This window comes from Anoplolepis gracilipes, chromosome 15, assembly GCF_047496725.1.
Source record: "Anoplolepis gracilipes chromosome 15, ASM4749672v1, whole genome shotgun sequence".
Lineage (NCBI taxonomy): Eukaryota > Metazoa > Arthropoda > Insecta > Hymenoptera > Formicidae > Anoplolepis > Anoplolepis gracilipes.
Window position 1 is genome coordinate 2,930,150 of NC_132984.1, and position 21,916 is coordinate 2,952,065.

The 21,916-nt window shown below is 34.4% G+C and overlaps 2 protein-coding genes across 6 annotated transcripts; one reads left to right on the plus strand and one right to left on the minus strand.

Moving 5' to 3' along the window:
• Positions 1 to 546: 546 nt before the first annotated feature.
• Positions 547 to 6,123, plus strand: LOC140673779 (uncharacterized). Of its 5 annotated transcripts, none has more exons than XM_072906936.1 (7): positions 547 to 733; positions 2,623 to 3,005; positions 3,588 to 4,095; positions 4,277 to 4,336; positions 4,432 to 4,550; positions 4,638 to 4,828; positions 5,178 to 6,123. In XM_072906936.1, the coding sequence occupies exons 2-7, from the start codon at positions 2,697 to 2,699 to the stop codon at positions 5,260 to 5,262; spliced, it is 1,272 nt and encodes a 423-aa protein (XP_072763037.1). In that variant the 5' UTR covers positions 547 to 733; positions 2,623 to 2,696; the 3' UTR covers positions 5,263 to 6,123. The 5 variants fall into 5 exon arrangements, with proteins under 5 accessions (XP_072763037.1, XP_072763039.1, XP_072763040.1 ...); XM_072906938.1 differs by having other exon boundaries at positions 549 to 733; positions 3,588 to 4,041; positions 5,178 to 6,122; XM_072906937.1 differs by having other exon boundaries at positions 556 to 733; positions 3,588 to 4,041; positions 4,423 to 4,550; positions 5,178 to 6,116.
• A 554-nt stretch (positions 6,124 to 6,677) lies between these two features.
• Gbb (glass bottom boat) lies at positions 6,678 to 20,878 on the minus strand. The gene is made up of 6 exons (XM_072906940.1): positions 19,172 to 20,878; positions 15,797 to 15,983; positions 12,694 to 12,848; positions 8,698 to 8,886; positions 7,807 to 7,883; positions 6,678 to 7,603 (listed from the first exon to the last, which is right to left on the minus strand). The coding sequence occupies exons 1-6, from the start codon at positions 19,575 to 19,577 to the stop codon at positions 7,343 to 7,345; spliced, it is 1,275 nt and encodes a 424-aa protein (XP_072763041.1). The 5' UTR covers positions 19,578 to 20,878; the 3' UTR covers positions 6,678 to 7,342.
• Between the last annotated feature and the right edge of the window lie 1,038 nt (positions 20,879 to 21,916).

Genomic DNA, 21,916 nt, shown 5'->3' on the forward strand with positions numbered 1-21,916 from the left:
TTTTATTGTATTTCTGACACTCTGCAACTCGGTAAAAAAATTTCTCTCGAAAAATTTAATTGTCAAGTTCCATAAAGTACAAAATGCTTTTTTTAAACTTTCCTACAATTTTTTTTTTTTTTTGAGCGAGATACATAATTTTGAAACTAAATCTATAGATTTTTCAGACATGTGTATTGTCGAGACTAAACAAAAAATTAAAAAAACATTAAGCTAGAAATTTCAGCTTTAAGGTGCTATCGATAGTTTTAAAAAATTTTTTAATCTTTTTAGTATATTATTTATATACTATTAACAAAATAAGAAATTCAAAAAAATTTAAGGGTGCCTATAATAATTTTGTCAATGGCTGTAGCTGCAAAATGCAAAAAAAATCGTGCAGATGGCCTTTCGCGTATTTTCGCGCATTCTGAAACACGTGTTCGACGGCTCGACATAGTCGTATGGCTGAGATATATTTAGCGAGCGTCAAGTTAGCGAGCATCGGTAACCGTAAAGCGAGCAAAGATTCGTCCACGATCACAGATACGAATGTGGCGTTGCCGTCGTGTCGCCTGTGGATCCATTGTGGATCGTGGAGTTGTGGACCGCAAGAGAGCGATAGATAAACAAAAGATCCGATGCGCGCGCGTCTCACTCGGGCGGGTCCGCTCCAAGTGGAGTGAACTACTTCGATCGATGATCTATATATCATTTACCCGTCCGTGAGGAAAGGCGGGAACATCATTCGGAGGTGAGTGCGTGTACGCCCTTCTTGCGTTTGCTTTAATTACCCTTCCAATTGTTGAACGTATTAAATCGTGCACGGACTATGTGTGTTTATCTTCTCTAACCCTTATACATTTACACACGAAGGTATATATCTCCTTCCGAAGCATCTCATCTGGTCGCGAACGGATTCTTTCTTCTCTTCGAGAAAAAAATTTGGCAACAACTATCTTCAAAGCTTCCTTAATTAATTTAAAATTTGAGACTATTTCTGATGTGTAATTTATTTATGAAAATATTAGTCCGTAATTATTTGTATAAAATTGGAGTGAGATTAAAATACAGAAATTATTACTTATTTAACTTATCCATGATATTTAATAATATTAATTAATATGATTATAAAAAATACGACGTAAAGAATACTTTAGAGAATGTGTATAGGAAAAATTATTTTAATATTTAAAAATTTCACTACTAAAATATATAGGAACACGAGCATATATATGTATATATATAAAAGATGTGAAACTATATTTTTCTATATATTCTAAAGGAATATGCTATACAGGGTGTCCGGTAATTCGTAAAAAATTTCTCATAAATAGATAGAGCGGATCAAACTGAGCAAAAAAGTTCTGTGTCGTTTCATGAACCGCGTGACAGCGGGCTGGCTTTTCTCGCCACGTGCTAATATTCTAACGAATTGGTCGATATTTTTTATTTAATTAATTTCTCAATAATTATTGCGAAAATTGCAAAATCATATAGAGAATTTGTTTGCTCAGTTCGATCCGCTCTACCTGAGAGATTTTTTACGAATTACCGGACACGCTGTATATGGCAAAAAAAAAAAAAAAAACGGCGGAAAATGTGTCACTCTGCGAGTGAACAATGCAATGTTTCGAATAATGTTGGATTTCTAAAGAGGATAATAGCCTTCCAAGTAAAAATTCTTTGTTAGGAAAAGTCCTTTGTATTATTATATATACATCTAGACTACCTGTTTGTAGCCGAGATGTGACTATGTCGCAAACACAACCACATCTTTATGACGCTTATCAATGCACATTGTAGACAGTTTCGTATAACGAGTAGATAATCTGCGGTACATTGTCTTGTAAGAAACTTGCATAGATATTTTTAGAGAGATTTGAAGGCTATTAATACGCAGTGATTATGTTTAAGTATAAAAAAAGAAAAATCGTTTGAATAAATGACATATGTCCAGTCTTCTCTAAATATGTAAGGTCGCGCGCAGTAGATAAAGTATCGGTTTTAATCTTTTTTCCACAAACTACCATAAGCTCAAAATGGAAACAATAGCTCTTAGGGAAGTTGAAGTTTTTAGAAGGTAAAAGATTTAGGGCGGAACAATTCTTAGAAAAAAAACAGAAAGAATCTTTCTGAGATCAAATTCTTAGAAAAAATAGTTTGCCTTTTTTTAGGTATATTAGAATATCCTTCTTTCTTTTATACCTATAAAGTACATTTTTTTAGTGTTAAGAAATAAGACATATATATACGTGTATATGTATATACATTTTTTAATAATTTAACATATAATTTTAATAAAATATTACAATTATATTAAATAATATATAACAATATGTAAATATTAAATTTCGATATTATAAATGTCATATAAAAGGTCAGATGGTTGTAGTGAAATAAAACAATTTTTCACTTTTTTTTTTATTTTTTATTAATTTTTTTACTTTTTAATTCTTAATTTTTATTTTTATTTAAAAAAATTTTTTATATTAATATATATATTTATTGTCATATTTACGGTACTTTTCGATAAAAAAGTTTCTTTATATACTGCATATAAATTATTGTAAATAAATTTCTGATATGTTGATAATTGTATTGTTGGTGATTGATAATTGTATATATCGTAATATATTTCAGGTGCATCACGATATCTCTAAGCAATTGATAACGAGATTTCTCCTAATGATTAAGAAAAATTAGATGTTTAAAAGATGATGAAGCTTGGAATATTTTCGCCAAAAGATAAAGGCAAATCACAGGACGTTGATTTTGCAAACTTGAACGTGCATATGAACGTCAATGTGAATAATTCAAAGACGAAGGATAATAATTTAAAGAAAACCTACAGAAGGGATTTTATTTTGTTTAATATTTATATTCATATTTTGATATTTCTCATAATTTTTTCCGGAATAATTTGGAAGACACAATATGAAGAAAATACAGTACAAATTTATCGAATGTTGGAGGAAAAAGTACATCAAAATTTGCACGAAAAAATAAAAGATTTAGAAGAACAGGTAAGAGTAATCAATTAATTTCAGTACAGATATAAGAGAGAAACTTTTATACATTTTTTATGTGAAAATTGTTAATATTTTATATATATATATATATATATATATATATATATATATATATATAAAAGATTAACAATATAGTCTGTGTGTGTGTGTCTTTATATCTTTACATGCTTTATCTTATATCTTTATATCTCTTCTTTTTTTTATCTATTTCATCTAAACATGTTTACCATGTAAATGGAACACGTCTGAAACGTGACGACTATGAATAAGCATGAATAACTAATATAATTGTAACATATGTTTCAAGTTTCGAGAGTTAATCATCTCTTTTTATCAGATGGAATGTGCATCATTCGATATAGGATGAATATCACGTGCACGATTTTTCTGTAGCTTGCTTTATGTAATCATGCATGGCTCACATAACGAATAATAGAAATAAAAGAGAATTTAACATCATCTTTTTTTTTAGATTATTTTTCAATTTTTATTATTAAGAACTTTTGCTTTTATTTTTTAGAAATTAAGAACCAATGCTTCAGCATAACATATTTATTTCATGTTCCATTATTTCAGATAAGTAATATTATGTCGAGGCTCAAATACACTGATGAAATCATAAATAACGCCCGATCGCGGCGTATCCGATCGATAGATTACTCAGAGTCTTTAATTGACAAGCCCGTTAATTTATCGAAAATCGAAAATGATCACGATTCCACTACCTTGGTAATTTTTGAGACGGATGATTCGATGACTCCATCTGCTTCGGTTCAATCACTGAATCGTCTAAATAATGTACTTAAAAAAAATGACAGTATTTTAAATAGTATCGACTTGATCTCACCGACAAAATCAGAGAACAATTTGATCTCTGATTATGACTCTAAAATAAAAGACTTGTCACGCAAAAAGAGAGCTGAAAGCATGGAAAGTGAAACGCAAAATCACACGACAAAAGATGAAAGGAATGATACAGTGAACATACAAAGGGAATCACGAGCAAAAAGGCAGAGGGACAAAGGAAGAGGTAAAAAACAACAAAAAGGAAGAAGGCCCAAACGCAATTACAGGCGATTATTGTGTATATGTTATTTCTAAACTACTTGCTTGATTTATAGAAACAAATTAACTTACCATTATAATTATATAGGCTAATTAAAATTTTGTTTAATTAATTTGCTAATATTCGGTTAGTTAACTCAATATAACTTATTCGAAGGAAGATTCGTAAACTTGAAAAATAATTTTAATTCGTTTTATAGATCCGGCAATGATTACGTTTGTTGGCCAAATACCAGAATTTGACTTGAATAAAACAGACGGTATATTTTATAATTCAAAATAATTCAATTTATTTTTAATTTTATCGAATAAATACAAGGTTTATGATTATAAAAATAATTGTTAGGTTTAATAGGACCGTGGATGAAAAGTTGGAATCATGCTAGTCCATTTGATTTCACAAAGTTTCATATGACAGATGGAAATTATTCAATTGAAGTAGGCATAAGTGGTTTATACATGATCTCTGTACAGGTAAAAATTCAAACAATTATCAACAAGCTAATATACTTAGGCATTTCTCTGCTTTCATTTATGCATAAAAAGATGTTACAATTACAGATTTTTTATTTTGGAAATTCGATAAATCATTCTTATTGGATGTTGTTAAAGTCTGAGGGCATGTCAGTCTCGAAGAAGCTCGCTAAATGTGCCATTATTACTAATAAATTGGAAGGATCATGTTATACGAGTATAACTGGATATATAAAGAAAGGTGATAGATTGTCTATACAAGGACAGGAAAAAAATGGGTAAATATAAATATATAAGCGAAATATGTACGTCTTGAAAAATTTAAAGTATTTAAAAAAAATTTGTTTATATTTTTTGTGGCATGAAGAAATAATAAAAGATAACAATTTTTCTGATAATAAGCAATGTTAAAATACAAACATTGACATGTTTATATTTTGTGATATTGCTTTTATGAAAAAAATGTTTATCTTTTGTTATTTCTTCATGCCTGTCAGCTATAATTGGATTATTTTTGCTTTACCAATTTTGAGATATAAACTATCATTGATCCTGTATGATAAAATATATAATACCTTTTGAGTTAAATGCAACATGTAAATGTAAAATAAACTTTTGTATTTTTAGATATGTTGATTTGCGAGAGGGAAAAAGTCATATCCAACTTGTGTTATTTGCTGATAAGTCAATGATAAAAAACAGATCATCATAAAACGAGTTTTAAAATGAATATAAATATAAGTTAACACACAATGTAACGCAATGTTGTGTAACACCAATATAATGCATTATTGTGCTTATAATGTTCATTTGTAACGATTATAAAGCAAAGGTTGTGATTAAGATAAAAATCAAAGAGCTTACAATGGGTAATGCATGAAAGGCAACTTGAGTCTTGTGATTTTTAAGAGATTTGTATGTAGGAAATATGATATCACAATATTTTAACAAAGTATATAATCTATGAATGAAAGCACAATAATGTATTTTTACAGTAACTCTGTTCACATAATAATGTTCCGAAAGTCATAGACATAAGAATATAATGAAGCAAAGAGCAAGATATATTCTTTAAAAAATACGAATTGTAACTTATTAGGTCTTATTCTATAGATATTTTCTTTTTTAAACATTTATTGACAATTACTTGTGAAATGATTGTATTATTTAGTTACCAAAACGTAAAGAATGCAATCAATACTTGTAATCTAATGGCATTTTATTAATTTGTTTTTTTATAGATTTTCTATAATATATAGTAGATTTGTATTATATATACATATACATATCTTTATGAAAGGAATGTTCCCTTATGCAAAAGAGTAATGTGTAGATTTTACTTCCAAGGAATTAAATTGATGTATAGATGTGATGTTAGTATTATAGATAATTAAAAGAGAATTAGTTATACAGACTCGCGAATTGCTCAGTTTGAAGGTAATAAGTTGATATTTTTATACTTTTATAAATGCTAGTGAATAAAAAAAGTTTTTATTATTTTTTTATATTATAATTAAATATTAAACTTGATATTGTGCCAATGTAATAAGATTAAGTAAATAAAAAAGTATAAAAAGTTATAAAAATCATTTTAATAAATTAATAAAATATCAAGAAGACTTTAATATAAACTTCTGTATTATTATTTATAATAATCTTTGTTACATTTCAGGAACCCCGTATAAATTCATCAAATTTGATTTTGAATTTATAAGGGTTGAAAGAAAGTGAGAAAATATAGATTTTGACTATATTGGGTATCTTTATATATATATATATATATATATATATATATTATATACATTATTATATATATTATATATACATATTTCTATATATTTATACTCTAACCAGGTTTCTCTCTGCTCTAACATTGCTCAATAGCATGTATTTATGAAACTGACAAATTAGTGGAGAAATTGTATATATTTGACAGTAAATATTTGTAATTTAGAATTTATTTATTATTTATTTAAATTTATTATGCATACATAATATGTAAAGTAGAAACTATATACAAAGGTATATTTACAATGACATGATACACAAACTTACAATCTAATATGAACATGTAATAATAACTGTGTAGTTTTTATACATGCTTGTATAACTAATACACGCTAACAATTCGTTTTCATTATTAATAATTTATGTCACCATTTAAATACATCTACGCGCCTACGTACTATAAATACAAAAACTATTTGGTGAAATCATTGATCTATTTGTAATACGCGATCGAGAAAGTATTGATTCTTCATATGAATTAAGTCGATTCGCCAGACAACTCTTTCTTTTTGTGCAAATGTTTTATCTATGAATTCTTTGCTGTAACACACATATTGCAAGGAAATCACAGCGATGGCGTTATTATAATATAATATCATGCAAAAGATATTAACTGTTTCATCTTGTTGAACGCTTGTCTGACTGATTTGATCAATGTAACATTTAAATTGATCAATGTAATATTAAATGAATAATTCTTAAATGAATAATCTCTTTTACATTATCGAAAAATGCAAAATATATAAAATGATTTAATAGCTTAACACATTGTGATAAATTTAAAAAAATAATTTGTGTCTTCTATCGCTCCAGAATTGTTATACAAAGATGTTGCGCAATAACATTTGTGAATTTTATATTTAATACATAAAATATAGCAAAGATAATACATGTTTTCTTTGTTTTCATTATGTTTCAACTAAATTTGTTAGTTTTAAACTCGCCCAGATTGCGATCCTAACAACAGAACTCGGAAAGTAATCGAAAAATATCGCGAGGATAATTTAATGACAGCCGCAACTCTTGACGACCATATTCTTGTATTTTTTTAGAATAACGTTGCTCTCGTCCAAGAAGTACAATACTGAGATGGCCGAGAGTTTGGTGGGCGCGCAACAGGGTTTAGGTACTTTACCTGGACTCATGAGATGCACCAGCGTCTGGACTATCGCATGATTGGTCGCGTTCATGTGAGCGTTCAATGGAAAGTTGCATTCCCCGCTGCAATAGTACGCATCGTATCCATCTGGTGCGATAATCCAATCCTGTGGGATATATTTAACATTAGAAAAAGATCGTAAGGCATAGTGCACAGCATGCATTATTTAAAGCTTTTCGTCGCCATGTCGAATGTAAAGAGGACATAAATAATTATCTGATCTTCTGTTACTTTTCCGACATCGTAATCCAACACAGGGTTGCGACGAGGGATCGGAAGCTACAAGATATGCCGAATAATGCCACTCACCTGCCACTGTAAATCACGAAAACTGACGTACAATGTTTGGATCTTGCATGTTCGCGTTTGTGAGGTTGTATTGGGATCTGCGAGAAAAAATATTTTTTCTTCAGTACAAATATTTCATCAATTTACATATTTTACAAGTGTGCCATAGCAGATTTTTCTCCAGTCAAAGACTATAGCCGGATAAGGATACTAAAAAGTGCCCCCGACGAGTTTTTAAATAACATTTGGCCTGTTATGTTCAAACAATTTTTAAATAAACTTTTAAATTGTTTTTGCATAAAAAATATTTTTATCCTGCAGTATAATTATAATGAATATTATAATTATTACAAGAAAATAAATAATTTTCCGTCCTATTATCAAAAAGTAATAAAAAAAGGATTTTCCATTTTTTTTATTATGTTGCACCAACTCGAAAAAATTGTAAAAATTTGAGAATATTGAGACATACAAAAAGAGTAATCTATAAAAGTTTTGTGACTGAATCTCGAAAGGAACATGTTAAAAAAGCCGTTTCTTAATTTCAATCTTTTTTAAAAAATCGAGCTTTTATTCGAGATTAATGAAAAGAAAATTTTTTATGTGTTTTTTGTTGATAAATATTCAGAAAAATATCGATATGGGATCATCTTAAATATTTAGAGAAAAGAAAAATAAAAACTCACATTTTTCTAACTTAGGAGGATAACTTAGGAAATAATAAAGTTAAGGGGCTGAAATTTTGAGCGAGTAAAAAATTTTTTTACAATGAGAAAATGACAGGCCAAGTATTATTTGAAAACTCGTCGGGGGCACTTTTTGTATGTGCTTATCCGGTTATAGCCTTTACGTACCTATATTTCAGTTCGAATCGAGATTATAATATACTTTGTACACAGTATGAATACATACCTGTGTAAGGATTGATCTGGTAATCCCAATTGGTGGACTCGCTCTTCTTCTTCCTCCTGGCATCGCGTTTCTGTCGGACTTTGGATTCTCTTATGCCCGAACTCTTGAAATAACCCACCAGAAAGGGTTGCTTGTCAGGATCACCCCGGAACTCTACGATTCCAATATCTTCCGGTCTCACTTCGTGCACTGTACATACGAATTATTGATTGAAAAAAAAAAATCGATGCTTAGATGATGCTAGTCATAATGATCATTCATATATTTGGAACAAACGCAAAGAGAATTTGGAAAGTGTAGTCACAAAATAAGAAGAGGAGAAAGTACTAGTATATAAAAGAAAAAGGAAAAGAAATATGTGTTGTAAAAAGAAGTATGAAAGAAATATTTACATGTATTTTTTTTTTTTTTTTCATCGAAGTTACTCTTGATACATTAGAATCGCCGCGTTTTGCGACGCGAAAAACAGAGAACTCCTGTTTACATATTTCTTTACACGGAATCACCTCTGTAAGTAGAATGTATTGGATAAATGTATGTTTATTAGAATGCGTCTCTCTTGGGATTATTAATAGTCAACCTTCATGAATATTGAACGCTCAAGAATCAAGAATCTCGGCGCAAAGTCACACAGCTGGCCTATCTTAGACATTCACTTTGAATGCGCCAACGTTTCAATCGTCTTGTCTTAATTATTGCTTTGGAAAATTCCAGGATTGCAACATTCGAGACAAGTTTTTGGATTAATTATTCCTTCAAACGCATATATATTTATATCGTTCCTTAAATAATAATTTCATAACATCTAATAAGTCTATCATTACAGAAAATGGTGCTTTCTCTTTTAATTATCTCTCGATCCCTCCCCCACCCTCTCTACTGCGACTATAGAGTGATTATGAGAAAGCAGCTAATATTGTCTTTTTATATAATATTGCATTTGTTCGATAATGTTAGATGCCGTGTAAATTGACTATTTCTCGACGAGCTAAATGCTCGGTCGCGGCAAAACCAAGTCTTATGCAAATGATCGGGAATATCTACTATCGCCGGTGGTAGGCAGTATGCGCTCCGCGAGTCCGAGAAAGCTAGTAAATTGACCGGCAGGAATGCGCATTCGCCGTGATTGCGGCGGACACCTGCCGCTGCAGTTGTTGCACTTTGCGCGCGCTTGAGGAATGCACCGACGGGATTCTCGGAGCGGACATCGCGAGAGATCGCGCATTCAAGTTCAAGTAATTTTTATCATCTTTTCCCATTCATGGCCGGCTAGCACGCACGCACATACACACACGCACACACACGTTTCCCGGCTAAAAGGCCTTTGCTTGCAATCGGGGAGAGAATGAATGATCGTGTATTTTTACGCTTTTACGTAGACGCGAAAAAAAAAAAAAAAAAAAAAAAAAACGTAGGAACATAATTATAATTTCCGATAGATATATTTCGGACATTGAAGATAATTTTCTTAATAATTTTTCCAATAATTTGTTTTGAAATTGTCACCAACAAGGATTCGAAGAACCTATACTGTAGAATCTAAAAGTGTATAAACATGTGATTATTGTCTCAGCTTATATTTAGGATTAGCTTATATTTAGATATAGGCGATGTGTATCCTTGGATGAGTTTCTCGCGAGAGAAACACGTGGTAGGAAAGAGAGAGAAAGAGGCAGGAATCGGAGGCGTAAAGATTCGTGAGAGGCATGTGACTCTCCGATCTTGCGTTTTATATTGAACGATCAAAGGTAAACCGGTTGCGCGTTCTGAAGAGTGAGACAAGAGGAAAGAGGAAAGCAGCCAGATGAGAGAGAGAGAAGCAAGTAATGAAATAATCTAGGCGCGGCAAACAACAAACCGCACACGTATACACATGAACACACTTGTCCGTAAACGCGCATACAAATATACATACTCGCATACTGCGGTTTGTATACACTTTTGAGTCACCCATATTCACATTAATATGTGCAATCTTATTTATCACATTATGTACCATTTTATTGCACAATTTTTTTTTTTTTTTTTTTTATTTTAATTAAATTAATTTTCTAATTTCAATTCAATTCATTTTTACGAATTATCGAAATTTAATAACTCAAGTGCTCTTTTTTTTATTAGAATAAAAACATTTGCAGTTTGATTTGTCAAATTCTGATAATTTGTGAAAATTAATTATATTAAAATTAAAAAATTAATTTAATTAAAAATATATAATGTATCCTTTGTGTAAATATTTGACAACAAAATAGAACAATTCCTGTACAAAATGAGTTAAAAAAACCAACATTCGTAAACACACTTTCGCGTATAGCTAAAGAATAAATTTCTTCTGCAAAAACCATTATTAGATGGACCAGATTTTTCATTTCGATAATCTAGTAAACACATATGAGCTCTCTTATCGATCTTCCTGTCCTCGTTCAGAGAGATTCAATAGCCGAAAAATCTCTGCCTCTTTGTATCTGATTTTCTCTCTCGATCTTTTCCTACTTAAGATTGCCCAGCCTCTTGAATTCAACACGAGTATATCTCGCATTCGTGAGTAGGTATATCTCATCAGTGTGGGAAGCCATCGTAGAGACGATGTATCCCGAATAGTAACAAAGTGTGCGAGTGAATCGCGAACATGATCAAGCAAATAACTTATTCAATGTAACATCTGATTTTGAAAGCGAACAAAATATTTACGCTCTTTGCATCTAATTGAAAGATTTTATAAAGTAAGAAATCGCTTCATTTGTGAAGAATATAAAAAAATATAACGAGTTGGAAATAAAGCTGCGATGACAATTTAAACTTTATAAAAAAAAATTATGTGGATAAATGTTGAATATTTCAAAATTTATGTTTTGACGAGGCTTTTAAATCTCGGTGAAAAATTTGCAGCATCAAGGATTCGACAAGACGCTTAGATAAAACGCTAACTAAGCATCAACGATATATCAAATATCCGAAGAAGACCAGGAAGAGATTCAAGATTCAACAGAGGCGTTGTTAAGCTACTAATCTTTCATGTCACGCACACACGAGCTCAGCAGAACAAAAGTATGGCAGTGAGAGCGGTTGAACAGGTGTAACATTCAGCAGGGACACGAATATAATACATATGACCAAGGATATAATCCTTAAAATATTTAATTTTAAAAATTACTCCATCAAATAAACTACTTCAAAATTGCATTAAATATCGTACGTAATACAGAGGGCCTTTAACTCTTATTCCGTACTGGTGGATTATTTTTGTCCGTAATTTTTCTGACAGCCCGACAATTTCTCGAAAACAAATAATCATAAAATAATACATTTAAGTAAATTATTTTTCAAATTTATTATTTTAGTCTTTATATACAGAATGTTCAAAGAGGGTATATACATTTTTTCAGATTTTTTAAAACACTTTTACATATATATGATAATAAACTTATCGAAAATACGCTGACCCACCTGTACAGTTAGAAGGTGCCAAAAATAACAATAGTTATTAGGAGTAAGAGTTAATATTTAATTAAACTTAAAGGTTGATTTATATTGTTTCATCTATTACATTTTTCTCGTGTTTGAAAACAGATATATTACATTTCCAAATAACGTAAGAATTAAAACTCGAATTCGCGCTTTGCTCGCGACCCTATCTCGATAAACATCGTTCGTGTTTACATCAAGTCGCTCTATATTTAGCGCTCTATTCCCAAGAAGTCGGGCTGAGAAGTTTGAACGGAAACACAGTTAATAGAAGAGACTCTTATCCATAAGGTGAAGCAAAATGTTTCTTTAAAATGACTTTTAATGCAGAAACGTCCTCTTTTTTTTTTTTTTTTTTTTTTTTTTTTTTTTAGAAATATCGTATTTCATCACGTTATTAATAACTTTTCCGATGTAAGTGGAGAACATTTACTTCGCTATTTTGACACTTTGAATCTTAAATAAATCCCTTGTAGTTTTCGTCGAGATGAAAATAACAAGATGCAAATTAGAAATAAATGCATCACTCACCTAAACGATCAGCGGGATGCACAGAGAGATATAATCCTCGATTTCCATCGGGGTTGTTTACCCAATGCTCGAGAGCCTCGGTAACGTTTAACGTCAGCCAACCCTCCCGGTTATTCGTTGTATTTATGGCATCGACGTATTGTAACTCTCGAGTCCTGAAATATTCAAATAAATCACATATATTCATATGATTATACTTATTTAGATTTTCACTAAACGATGTAGAAATGAGTAGGTATATAGTTTCTTTTATCGTGCGGATGTAACTATCATATTAATTTTCTAATCCATACTGTCCTATTCAATTAATTTACATAATTTGATCTCAAAATATGATTGTGCCACAAATTATTTATAATTATTTATAAGTTTAAAATTTGATTTAAAAATATCTTTAGATGAAAACTGATTGCATGAAGAAAATGAAAATAAATAATTCTAAAAGACTCTGTGCACCCTCGAATATAAAAAAATCATATACACACCCAATGGAATTCCTTAGTTAAATTACAAATATATATTCGTAAGATAACTTGCTGTGTCACATATTTTTATTTAAATCTTAATTCAGATTTCAATCGATTATTTTACTCGAAAATGTGAGTGTCGCACACACTTACTAACTATGATGTAATGACAGGTATTCTTGTTTTGTATCAATCGACAAGACGTGTACAACGTACACGCGTGACGGAAAGCTAATATTGTGTTTTCAACAGCATACCGAGATCGTTACGCATGTCTCGGCGTATCTCGGCGTATCGCGAAGATGCTTTGCCGTGATTCTCCGGATTGTAATTTCTAATTAATCGCGAAGCCTCGCGCGTGCCTCGCATCAATAAAGACTCAGTAAAGAAACACACGCCGATCATTGTTCATTAAGCAAATGATCTTCGCAGCATCTAGCTTTTATCCGCTTTCTGCGGATCGATTATCGCGTGACTGAACGAGCTGCGCGTTTTTTTTTTTTTTTTTTTTTTTTTTTTTAAATCGAGCTTTTTCATGATTTCCTGCTGTTTGATCGAACAGGACTAAATGTGAATTCGTATTATTATTTTTACAAATGCAGATTGAATGTAATCCAAATAATTTCTCGAAAAAGAAGACGAAATTTTTATTACAATTAAAAATTATATCAATTGACATTTAATTTTCCAACAATTGTCTAAATTATTTATTCATATAATATAAATAATAATATTATTATTTCATTATATATATATATATATATATATATATATATATATATATATAAAATTAAATGGTATATATAACATATAATCTTGTTTCCAAATCAATGAGACTCTAGAGATTTTTGAAATTCCTTAGAAGCTTTGTTTCAATCTTCATCTACAAGAGAAATGTATATCTCGCCATTTTAATTTCAAATGTAACTTCTCTCAGTTGAAGAAGAACGTTTACCATTGGAATTCCGTAACATAATGATGTACCGTGAAGAGATCTTATTACGAAAGCAACGAGTCGCCAGCTTGTCTCGCGACGAAGAAGAAGCAGGAGGAGGAAAAGGAGGAGGTGGAGGATGCGTCACGCATAGTTTGACTTTGATGGAAAGAGCCGAAACACAGCCGGCGAAAAGGGTAGGAGGAGGAGAGAGAAGAGAGAGACGCAGCCTCTGAACGCAACTGCGTAGGCGGAGGAGACGGAGAACACGAAGAGAGCCTGTTAGTCCGTCTCCACGGCTAATTTACCTCAATTTACGGAATAGTGTTTCCTGTCGGGGCTCGGTATATCGGTCAGGCTCAGGTCGTAATGCCAACCAAAACTCGTCGGGGAGGGAGAGAAGGACAAAGCGAGACGTGCCGTCGGCTGTCATTCTACAATTCCTCATAGTAAATCAAAAGGCTGAAATGCCGAGCGGCTACTAGGTGGTCAAAACTGTGAAACGACAGCACTTTGAGTGGATAACTAGAACAATAGTGACCATGATACGCATTAAAAATTTTTATTTTTTTTTTTTTTTTAATACGAATTTTAGTGGAGCCGATTATATACGTCAAATAACCAGATGACATTCGTTCCAAATCTTTGATGACTGCTCGGCAAATGTTTGGCTATTGGAATCTTGGAGGAAGTATTATTGAAATTGATTGGAAAAATTAATTTATCGATGAATTTGAAAGGCAATTAAAGTTGTAAGAAATGCAATGCGGAAACGAGGGGAAATGTAAAGAATATTCTTAAAAGCGTACTCTAACATTTGCAAGCGTTAAGAAGAATTACGACGACGGCCGTTAACGGTGATGGATCGTCTCGTGATTCACGATTTGTGTGACGGAGCGGTACGTCTATTAGATGAAGCGTCTCTAGACAGGCCGTCGCCGATTGCCGCCGGTGTAGAGGAGGTTTGCCCTCTCGGATTAACTCACCACGCTTTCCTTTTTACGACTCACAAAGTTCCTATCCGAATGAGCTCTGATGCCCGCTGGTGATCCTGCAACTACCGTCTATTATCTTTGGAACGCGATATATTTTCAGTAGTTATATCTATGAATTTTCCGCTCTTTGTATATATCGTTCTTGCAAATAACTTCCTCTACTCATATATTTCTAAACATAATCGTATATCATATATTTTCCAGATACGATAATAAGATAGGGAATTGAGAGAAAGTCCAAATGTCTGTCGTTTTTTGAATGGGAAAGATAAGAAAGAGACAGGATAAAAGAAGAAAAATGAAAGAGGATGTTCGGAATATTCTCCTTCTGCAGGTAGAACAAATACTTGGGACTTTTTCGGCGAAGGGGATTAAGGACCTCCTAATTAGGGGTACGATGACGATGTCAAAAACCGCGAAGGATGCCCGAAGGAATATGAAATTGGTCTAACCCAGGCGTCCTTGGCACAAAAGCGAACGAACGACGAATACAATTTTTCTTTTATGCCTTGTTATTGATAGTGTGAAAAATGTTAAATCTTGCGCAAAGCTTTTTAAAATTTAAACCTCAATATATTGCGTAATATACGCTGAACAAAAATTTCCTAGACTTTTTTCTACATATATTTCCTAGATTAAAAATAGTGCACAATTTTATTAATTATTTTATCATGGAATAAATCATGTATGAATAATATTTATCTTACTTATTCTCGGTCTTCAACACTCGATACACCGTAATCGTGTGAGATCCGTGATTCTTGCGACCCTTGATGTCTGCGCCGCGATACAGCCTGAGTTCAGCGCCGATTATGTCTTCTCGAGGTGGTACTTCGGACACGTCGAACCAGAGCCTCTTCCCACGTTCATGCCTCACCCCGGGGACATGATGATCTATTTTAAATTACAAGTCTATCAGTTTAACAGCTCTAACAATAATGATCACGCAACAAAAAAGGCTCGCACATTTGATTTTAGAATCCAAAATTTTATTCAACGATGAGATTTTTAAATTTATACATTACTGCGAAAATATACGTGACAGTATGTTGTGTTTTTTCACACACACAAGTGTCATAACATTGCGACATCGTGAAAAAATTCTATATCTTGGTCAAGATTTTGAAAATATGTACATGTATTTTCCATTCTTTATTTTACGGAATTCTACTAACCCAAACTATTTTCAGGGGTGTAAATGGGGTGTAAACTATCCTTCGTGTTTATCAATGCGGTTCAACCTTGAAACCTTGTGACTCAGGGTTCGGTCAAAAACCACTTTACTCTCTAAATTTACAATCGTACCGTAATTAGCCTTTTTCTTCTCGACGAGAAGATAACATTTCTAGAGATATCCGTTATCGCGAAACGAAACCTGTGTGAAAGGAGCACCGGTCGATAATGGGACCCTTGGTGAGCCCACTTGAACTCTCCGAGGAGGCCCTTAGAAATGAATCGTGGACAATTCGCAGCGTGAAATCGCCCTCTTTCTTTCCGCCAAAGCAGCCGCCGTCCTGCGAGTAAAGGAAAGGTAGTAAGAGAGAAGTACCCTTCCTTCGCGGTAGGCTTGTGAAGCTGGGAAGGGGAAAGGGGATCTCTAAGTAATGCCTAATGCTTCTACTGAAGTGGGCGGCGAGATCCGAAGAGGGACGCGAGAGGAGAATAAGGGGGAGGGGAGGACATAAAAATTTGTTTTGTTTTTTCGTTCCGACGGTCGCATTCCAACGGTACCAGATTGCCGGGGCCTCCTCGACTCTCGGGGTGGTCCCAAATAGCTTTTGGGACCGTCTTGGAACGTTCTGTGGCGAGCCGTGCGTTTTTGTTTTTTACGCTGTGCCGCCGCGCTGTACCTTCCCATCGCCTCCCCCTTCGCGTCTCTTCTTACGCGTACACGTATGCGTGTTTCGTATACATAGACAGTAAGAAGCACAGAAAGAGAGAGAGAGAGAGGGGGGAAGGGGGAGTAGAATAAAGTTTCATGAACGTCCTCTTAATTTCCGAGATGATAATTCCTAATCCTTTTGACAGCGTAAATTTTTGCCATCACCCTGTGAATTCAACACGCGACGTTGACACGTGCGACTAGTCTTCTTTCTGTTAAACAACTAGAATGACAGGGTACTCTGTGTGCATATTACACGAATAAATAAAAAAGAGAGAACAGAATATTTTCACACGGACATTGGCACACTCCTCTCACTCTCTCTCTCTCTCTCTCTCTCTCTCTCTCTCTCTCTCTCTCTCTCTCTCTCTCTCTCTCTCTCTTTCTTTCTCTCTCGATCTTCAGCTCCGTTACATTTAATTCCGCCGCGGATCCATCCATCTCCAGGATCCAGCGTTCTAATCTTCATAATTCGTAGCCATGCCGTTCTCCCTCCGGGCAGTCGGCCGTCCCGCTGTCCGCGCGAAGAAGGAAGATTGTACGGGAGGGAAGTGGGAAAAGGGAGCAAAAGGACGCGGGACGAGTTCGGGCCCCCAAGTTGAGACATTTTAACCTGCCCGTGGCTTCGCGTGAGGAAAGAGAGAGAGATAGAGATAGAGATAGAGAGAGAGAGAGAGAGAGAGAGAGAGAGAGAGAGAGATAGAGAGAGAGAGAGGGAAAGAGGGATACTTATTGACTCGTCTTTCCCAGGGGGGTATCCCACGGTGGTAGGAGAACGGGGAGAAACTTTGTACATAAGATATACGGCCTTTGGCGAGCGCGTGTGTATCTGAATTAATCCTACCCGTCCTTGTTTTTCGGTTTCCTTGCATCTATCCTTCTGTCTCTCTCTTTTTCTCTCTCTCTCTCTCTCTCTCTCTCTTATACTTGTCTCGCGTATGCAACAATTTGCAAATTTGTTGTACTTACTATCGGATTTATATGCATGTCGCATTTCGCGTCGAATAGTCTAGAACGTTTCCTCACCAACGTGAGGATGACAGCGAAATAGAAAACCAGACATACGAACAGAAAGTAGAGAGGAAGGAGGAGGAAGAGGAGGCAGTAACGGGTTTCCGAGGAATCTGATGTTCCCTCTTCCTCTTTTCTCTCTTTTTATCTCATCCTCGCGAAATATATATATATATATATATATATATATATATATATCGTTCGATGTTTCAAATCGATTCCTCGTCCACCATTCATATCTGCGTTATGAATAGAAAAGAAGAGAAAGAAGAAAAGAAAGGCTAGAGAGATTTTATCTTTTTCGAAGGGTCAGTGGAATTTTGAGTCTCAAAACCATAAAACAAAAGCGATCCTATAGATTTTACATTTGTCGATTGTCGAGAATTGTTTCCTCCTTGTGATCTCATCCCTCAGGAACGTGCGCGCTAAGGAAAAGCATTCTCTTTTTTTCATCGATTTCTCTTTAAGCAATACCGGCTTTTCTCTGAGGAATATTTTCGGGAATGCTCATACATAAGAAATTCGAAGAAGATAGCGAAAAGATACGGTATATATCGTGGAATAAAAAGAACTTGATCTATTTTCTGTAAGATGATTTGTAAGCTCTGACTGATTTTAAAAGGAAAATGATTCTCAAAATTTTTTCTATTTTTGTGCATTATTTTTCACCACATATATTTGCATTCTTATCATCAATATGATGTCAGCTAATTACTTCTTTTTCGAAACAGCCCAGAGATGCCACGCATCAGATAAATCACTTTACATTTGGCCATCGTGATACGAATATCAGCGGGTGAATGAACGCGAGGAAGGTATCACTTTATTTACGAGTAAAAATGTATTCTCTGCGACCTTTAGCCAGCATATATATTCTTCAATGAATTTAGTATCAATTCTGCTTTATAATTAGTAAAAATCTAATCTGATATTTTGACATTAAAGTTGTTATCTGTTCTTCAAAATAAATCTGTTCTTTCAAAATAATATTAATAAAGTTCCTGAAGATAAATAATCGTCTTTCTGAGAAGTTCAATTCACGATAAAGTATCTTTCTTTCATTCACGTCTGTGATTAATGTTTCGCGACTTTAACTGGAAAAGAATTAATCAAAGGACCTATCTATTTCTAAATACTCTATACTAATGTTCATTTTTGTCAGTAAACTTTTGAAATTCGAATTACTCACTGTGTGCCGCGAAGGTCATGATGACGTCGCTCTGATCGATCGCCTTTAAATCCTGGCCGCTGAGATCAAACTCCCCAGCCTTGCGATGATGATGCGCTACAGGCTTCTCTTCCTCGTCCTCACCGAGGGCATTCTTGTAAATGTCCAGCAGAAACTTGGGCGCCGACCTCTTGACCTGGGGAGGCCTGCCGATGGTGTTTCGCGGACGATCCGGGAGCCCCAGCAGGTTCAGAAACTCATGCTCCAGCTCGCGTTTCTCACGCTGACTGACCACACGATGAACCACCGTCTGGTCGAAACCGTTGTCTACATACAGACCGCTCAGCTTCTCGGTGCTACCGATACTGATGAGGTCGCCGAGAATCGTTGCGAGGAGCAACAGGATGGAAAAAGGTCGGACTGACATCTTGACAACGTTAAAGAGAGATTGATATCTATTTAATCGTAAGATTCTTTTCCTTTCTATCTTTTCCCTCGATTTTTCTGTTGGACCTCTTGTCCACTATTTTCTCTTCAAGACTCAAGAGTTGAGGGATCGATTCGAAATTTCTTTCTTCGTTCCCTCTCCTCGCTTTTCCCCACACATTTATTCACAAAAGAAAAGTTTTTGATCTAATTTATCAATTTTTATAATTGTTTCACTGTGTGTGTGTGTGTGTGTGTGTGTAAAACACGTGCGTTTTGTTCAGCAGTTCTACAACTAGGACGCCTAAACGAATACCTTGAACGATTCAAAAGGTTCACCGAATTGAAAATGTTCCGTAACTTAGTAGCCGTTCAGTCTAAAAATCTTACAGTCTAAACAACTTACAATCTTTCGAGACTTAATGACTCGATCGCGAGTCGGCGGTCGAGATTCTTGAATAACGGTGATCTTGATCGACTGCGCGCGTTGCGGTTTGGTTGTCAGGAACATGGACATCGCGTGCGCGCTCGCGGACAACCACAATCGGCGACTCTTCGTCCCTCGATTGTCCTTAGTGACTTAATAATCTCCTGCTGCGGCTAATAGTTCCGCTGTTCCGTCTTCCGCTGGTACCACGAAAATCTCGAAGAAAACGATTGTCAAGATCGTTGTTTTCGTCGGCGCGTGTCAAACACTCGGCATCGTTACGGCTGTGTTGGAATTTGACGAGTTTGACGAAAGAAATGAGAGATTTACGGTGCATCGCGTCTTTCCTGTTGATCAACCCGGCGTTTTCGCTTTCATGAAAAATTCCATTAGCAAAAATAATTGTCACGAAGCTCTAACCTTCGATGTTTGCTTCTCGCTCATCTTTCTCTTCACTCGTGACGATAACACAATATGTCAATCTTTCCGCGCACATCGCCGTTTGTTAATTACCTCGCTAACCGAAAGAGAAGTGAACCAGTCTATCACGATATCTGTTGATCACTTTGCGCGTCTCGACGAAACATATATATCTCCCCTTGCTCCTTCTAACTTCTACTTCAAGATACTTCTCCGACACACTTTATTACCGTAATAGCGCAGTATCGCAGAAATGACAAACCAGGATCAGGATCGATTACGCTTGATAAAGGACAGTCTCTTCGATCAGTAATATGTATTTTTAGAGATTATATCGGATGATCTCGTGGATGAGTCGTGTCTATCAACGGATTATGCAGGAACCAACGCTCGTCGTCGATGGACTGTGAATGACCATAGGTCACCGTGAATGACTCCTGGCGACTCTCGCGATGCCAGTGGCAGTCTGTTTGTCTGGCCCATGCCAGTCGTCGTCCCGAGTCGTCTCACAGCGAGCTCACCGCCTCCCAGGCCCGTATCGTGGGGCCTGATCGGCCCCACTCCCGCTGTTCCATCGCCAACGTCGATCTTTTCTCTCTCCGATTGCTTGCTGTCCTCTTCTTCTTCATTTACGACACGCACAAATGTATGTCATTATCACTCGAGGCTGTTTTATAACAATTTACACTTCAAATTAGAGCGTAAGGCTTATTTAACAGACATCCATAATAAAACCGAATAATATTAATGAGAGAGAAAAAGACACGTGCGCGCAAAGTGTCATGATATGCAAAATAGAAGAGTCGAGAGTTTTTTTATTATTAATTTAATCTAAATGTATATTCTCCAGCTCTAATTTGTAACAATATCGAAAAGTTTAATAACTGAAATTTTACCATGCTTATAAGAAGATAATCAAATATCAAATATGGAAATGCATTTATTATTAAATGCTTATTAAAACTTTCGACAAGTTAATATGTCGAAAGTTGTTGTGTGTAAAAATTATGAAAAATTTACAGGGTCATCGACTTCTGAAAACGCAGCGGAAGTCGAAGTAGTTTTTGCGACTCGTTATTTGCACGTTCCTGGATCCTAGAGGTAGGACCGCCCCTGACGAACGAGTAGGCGTTTAATATTGGCAACCAGGACTGGTCGCCGATAACTCGACTCTCTTTAACGAGGTGGTATCGTGGACCAGGACTAGAGGACGCGATGGCGGCTCGTGTGAGAGGCTGTAAAAGATTCCTCTATGTAGGTAACTAATATCTTTTTAGCTCGGAGATAGTATTCCTATTTACATTTAATAATAAGATACGATAAGTAAAAAGTAGTCGGTCTCGAGGTGTCAAGGAAATAAAAAAATTGCTTATGAAATTATTGTAATTTTATGAAATGATTTTTATGAACTATCTGTTTGAAGATGTGCGTTTTAGCGTATTTCTTTGAAATTATTATTATATTAAATCAGAATAATAATGAATTAGTAGTTA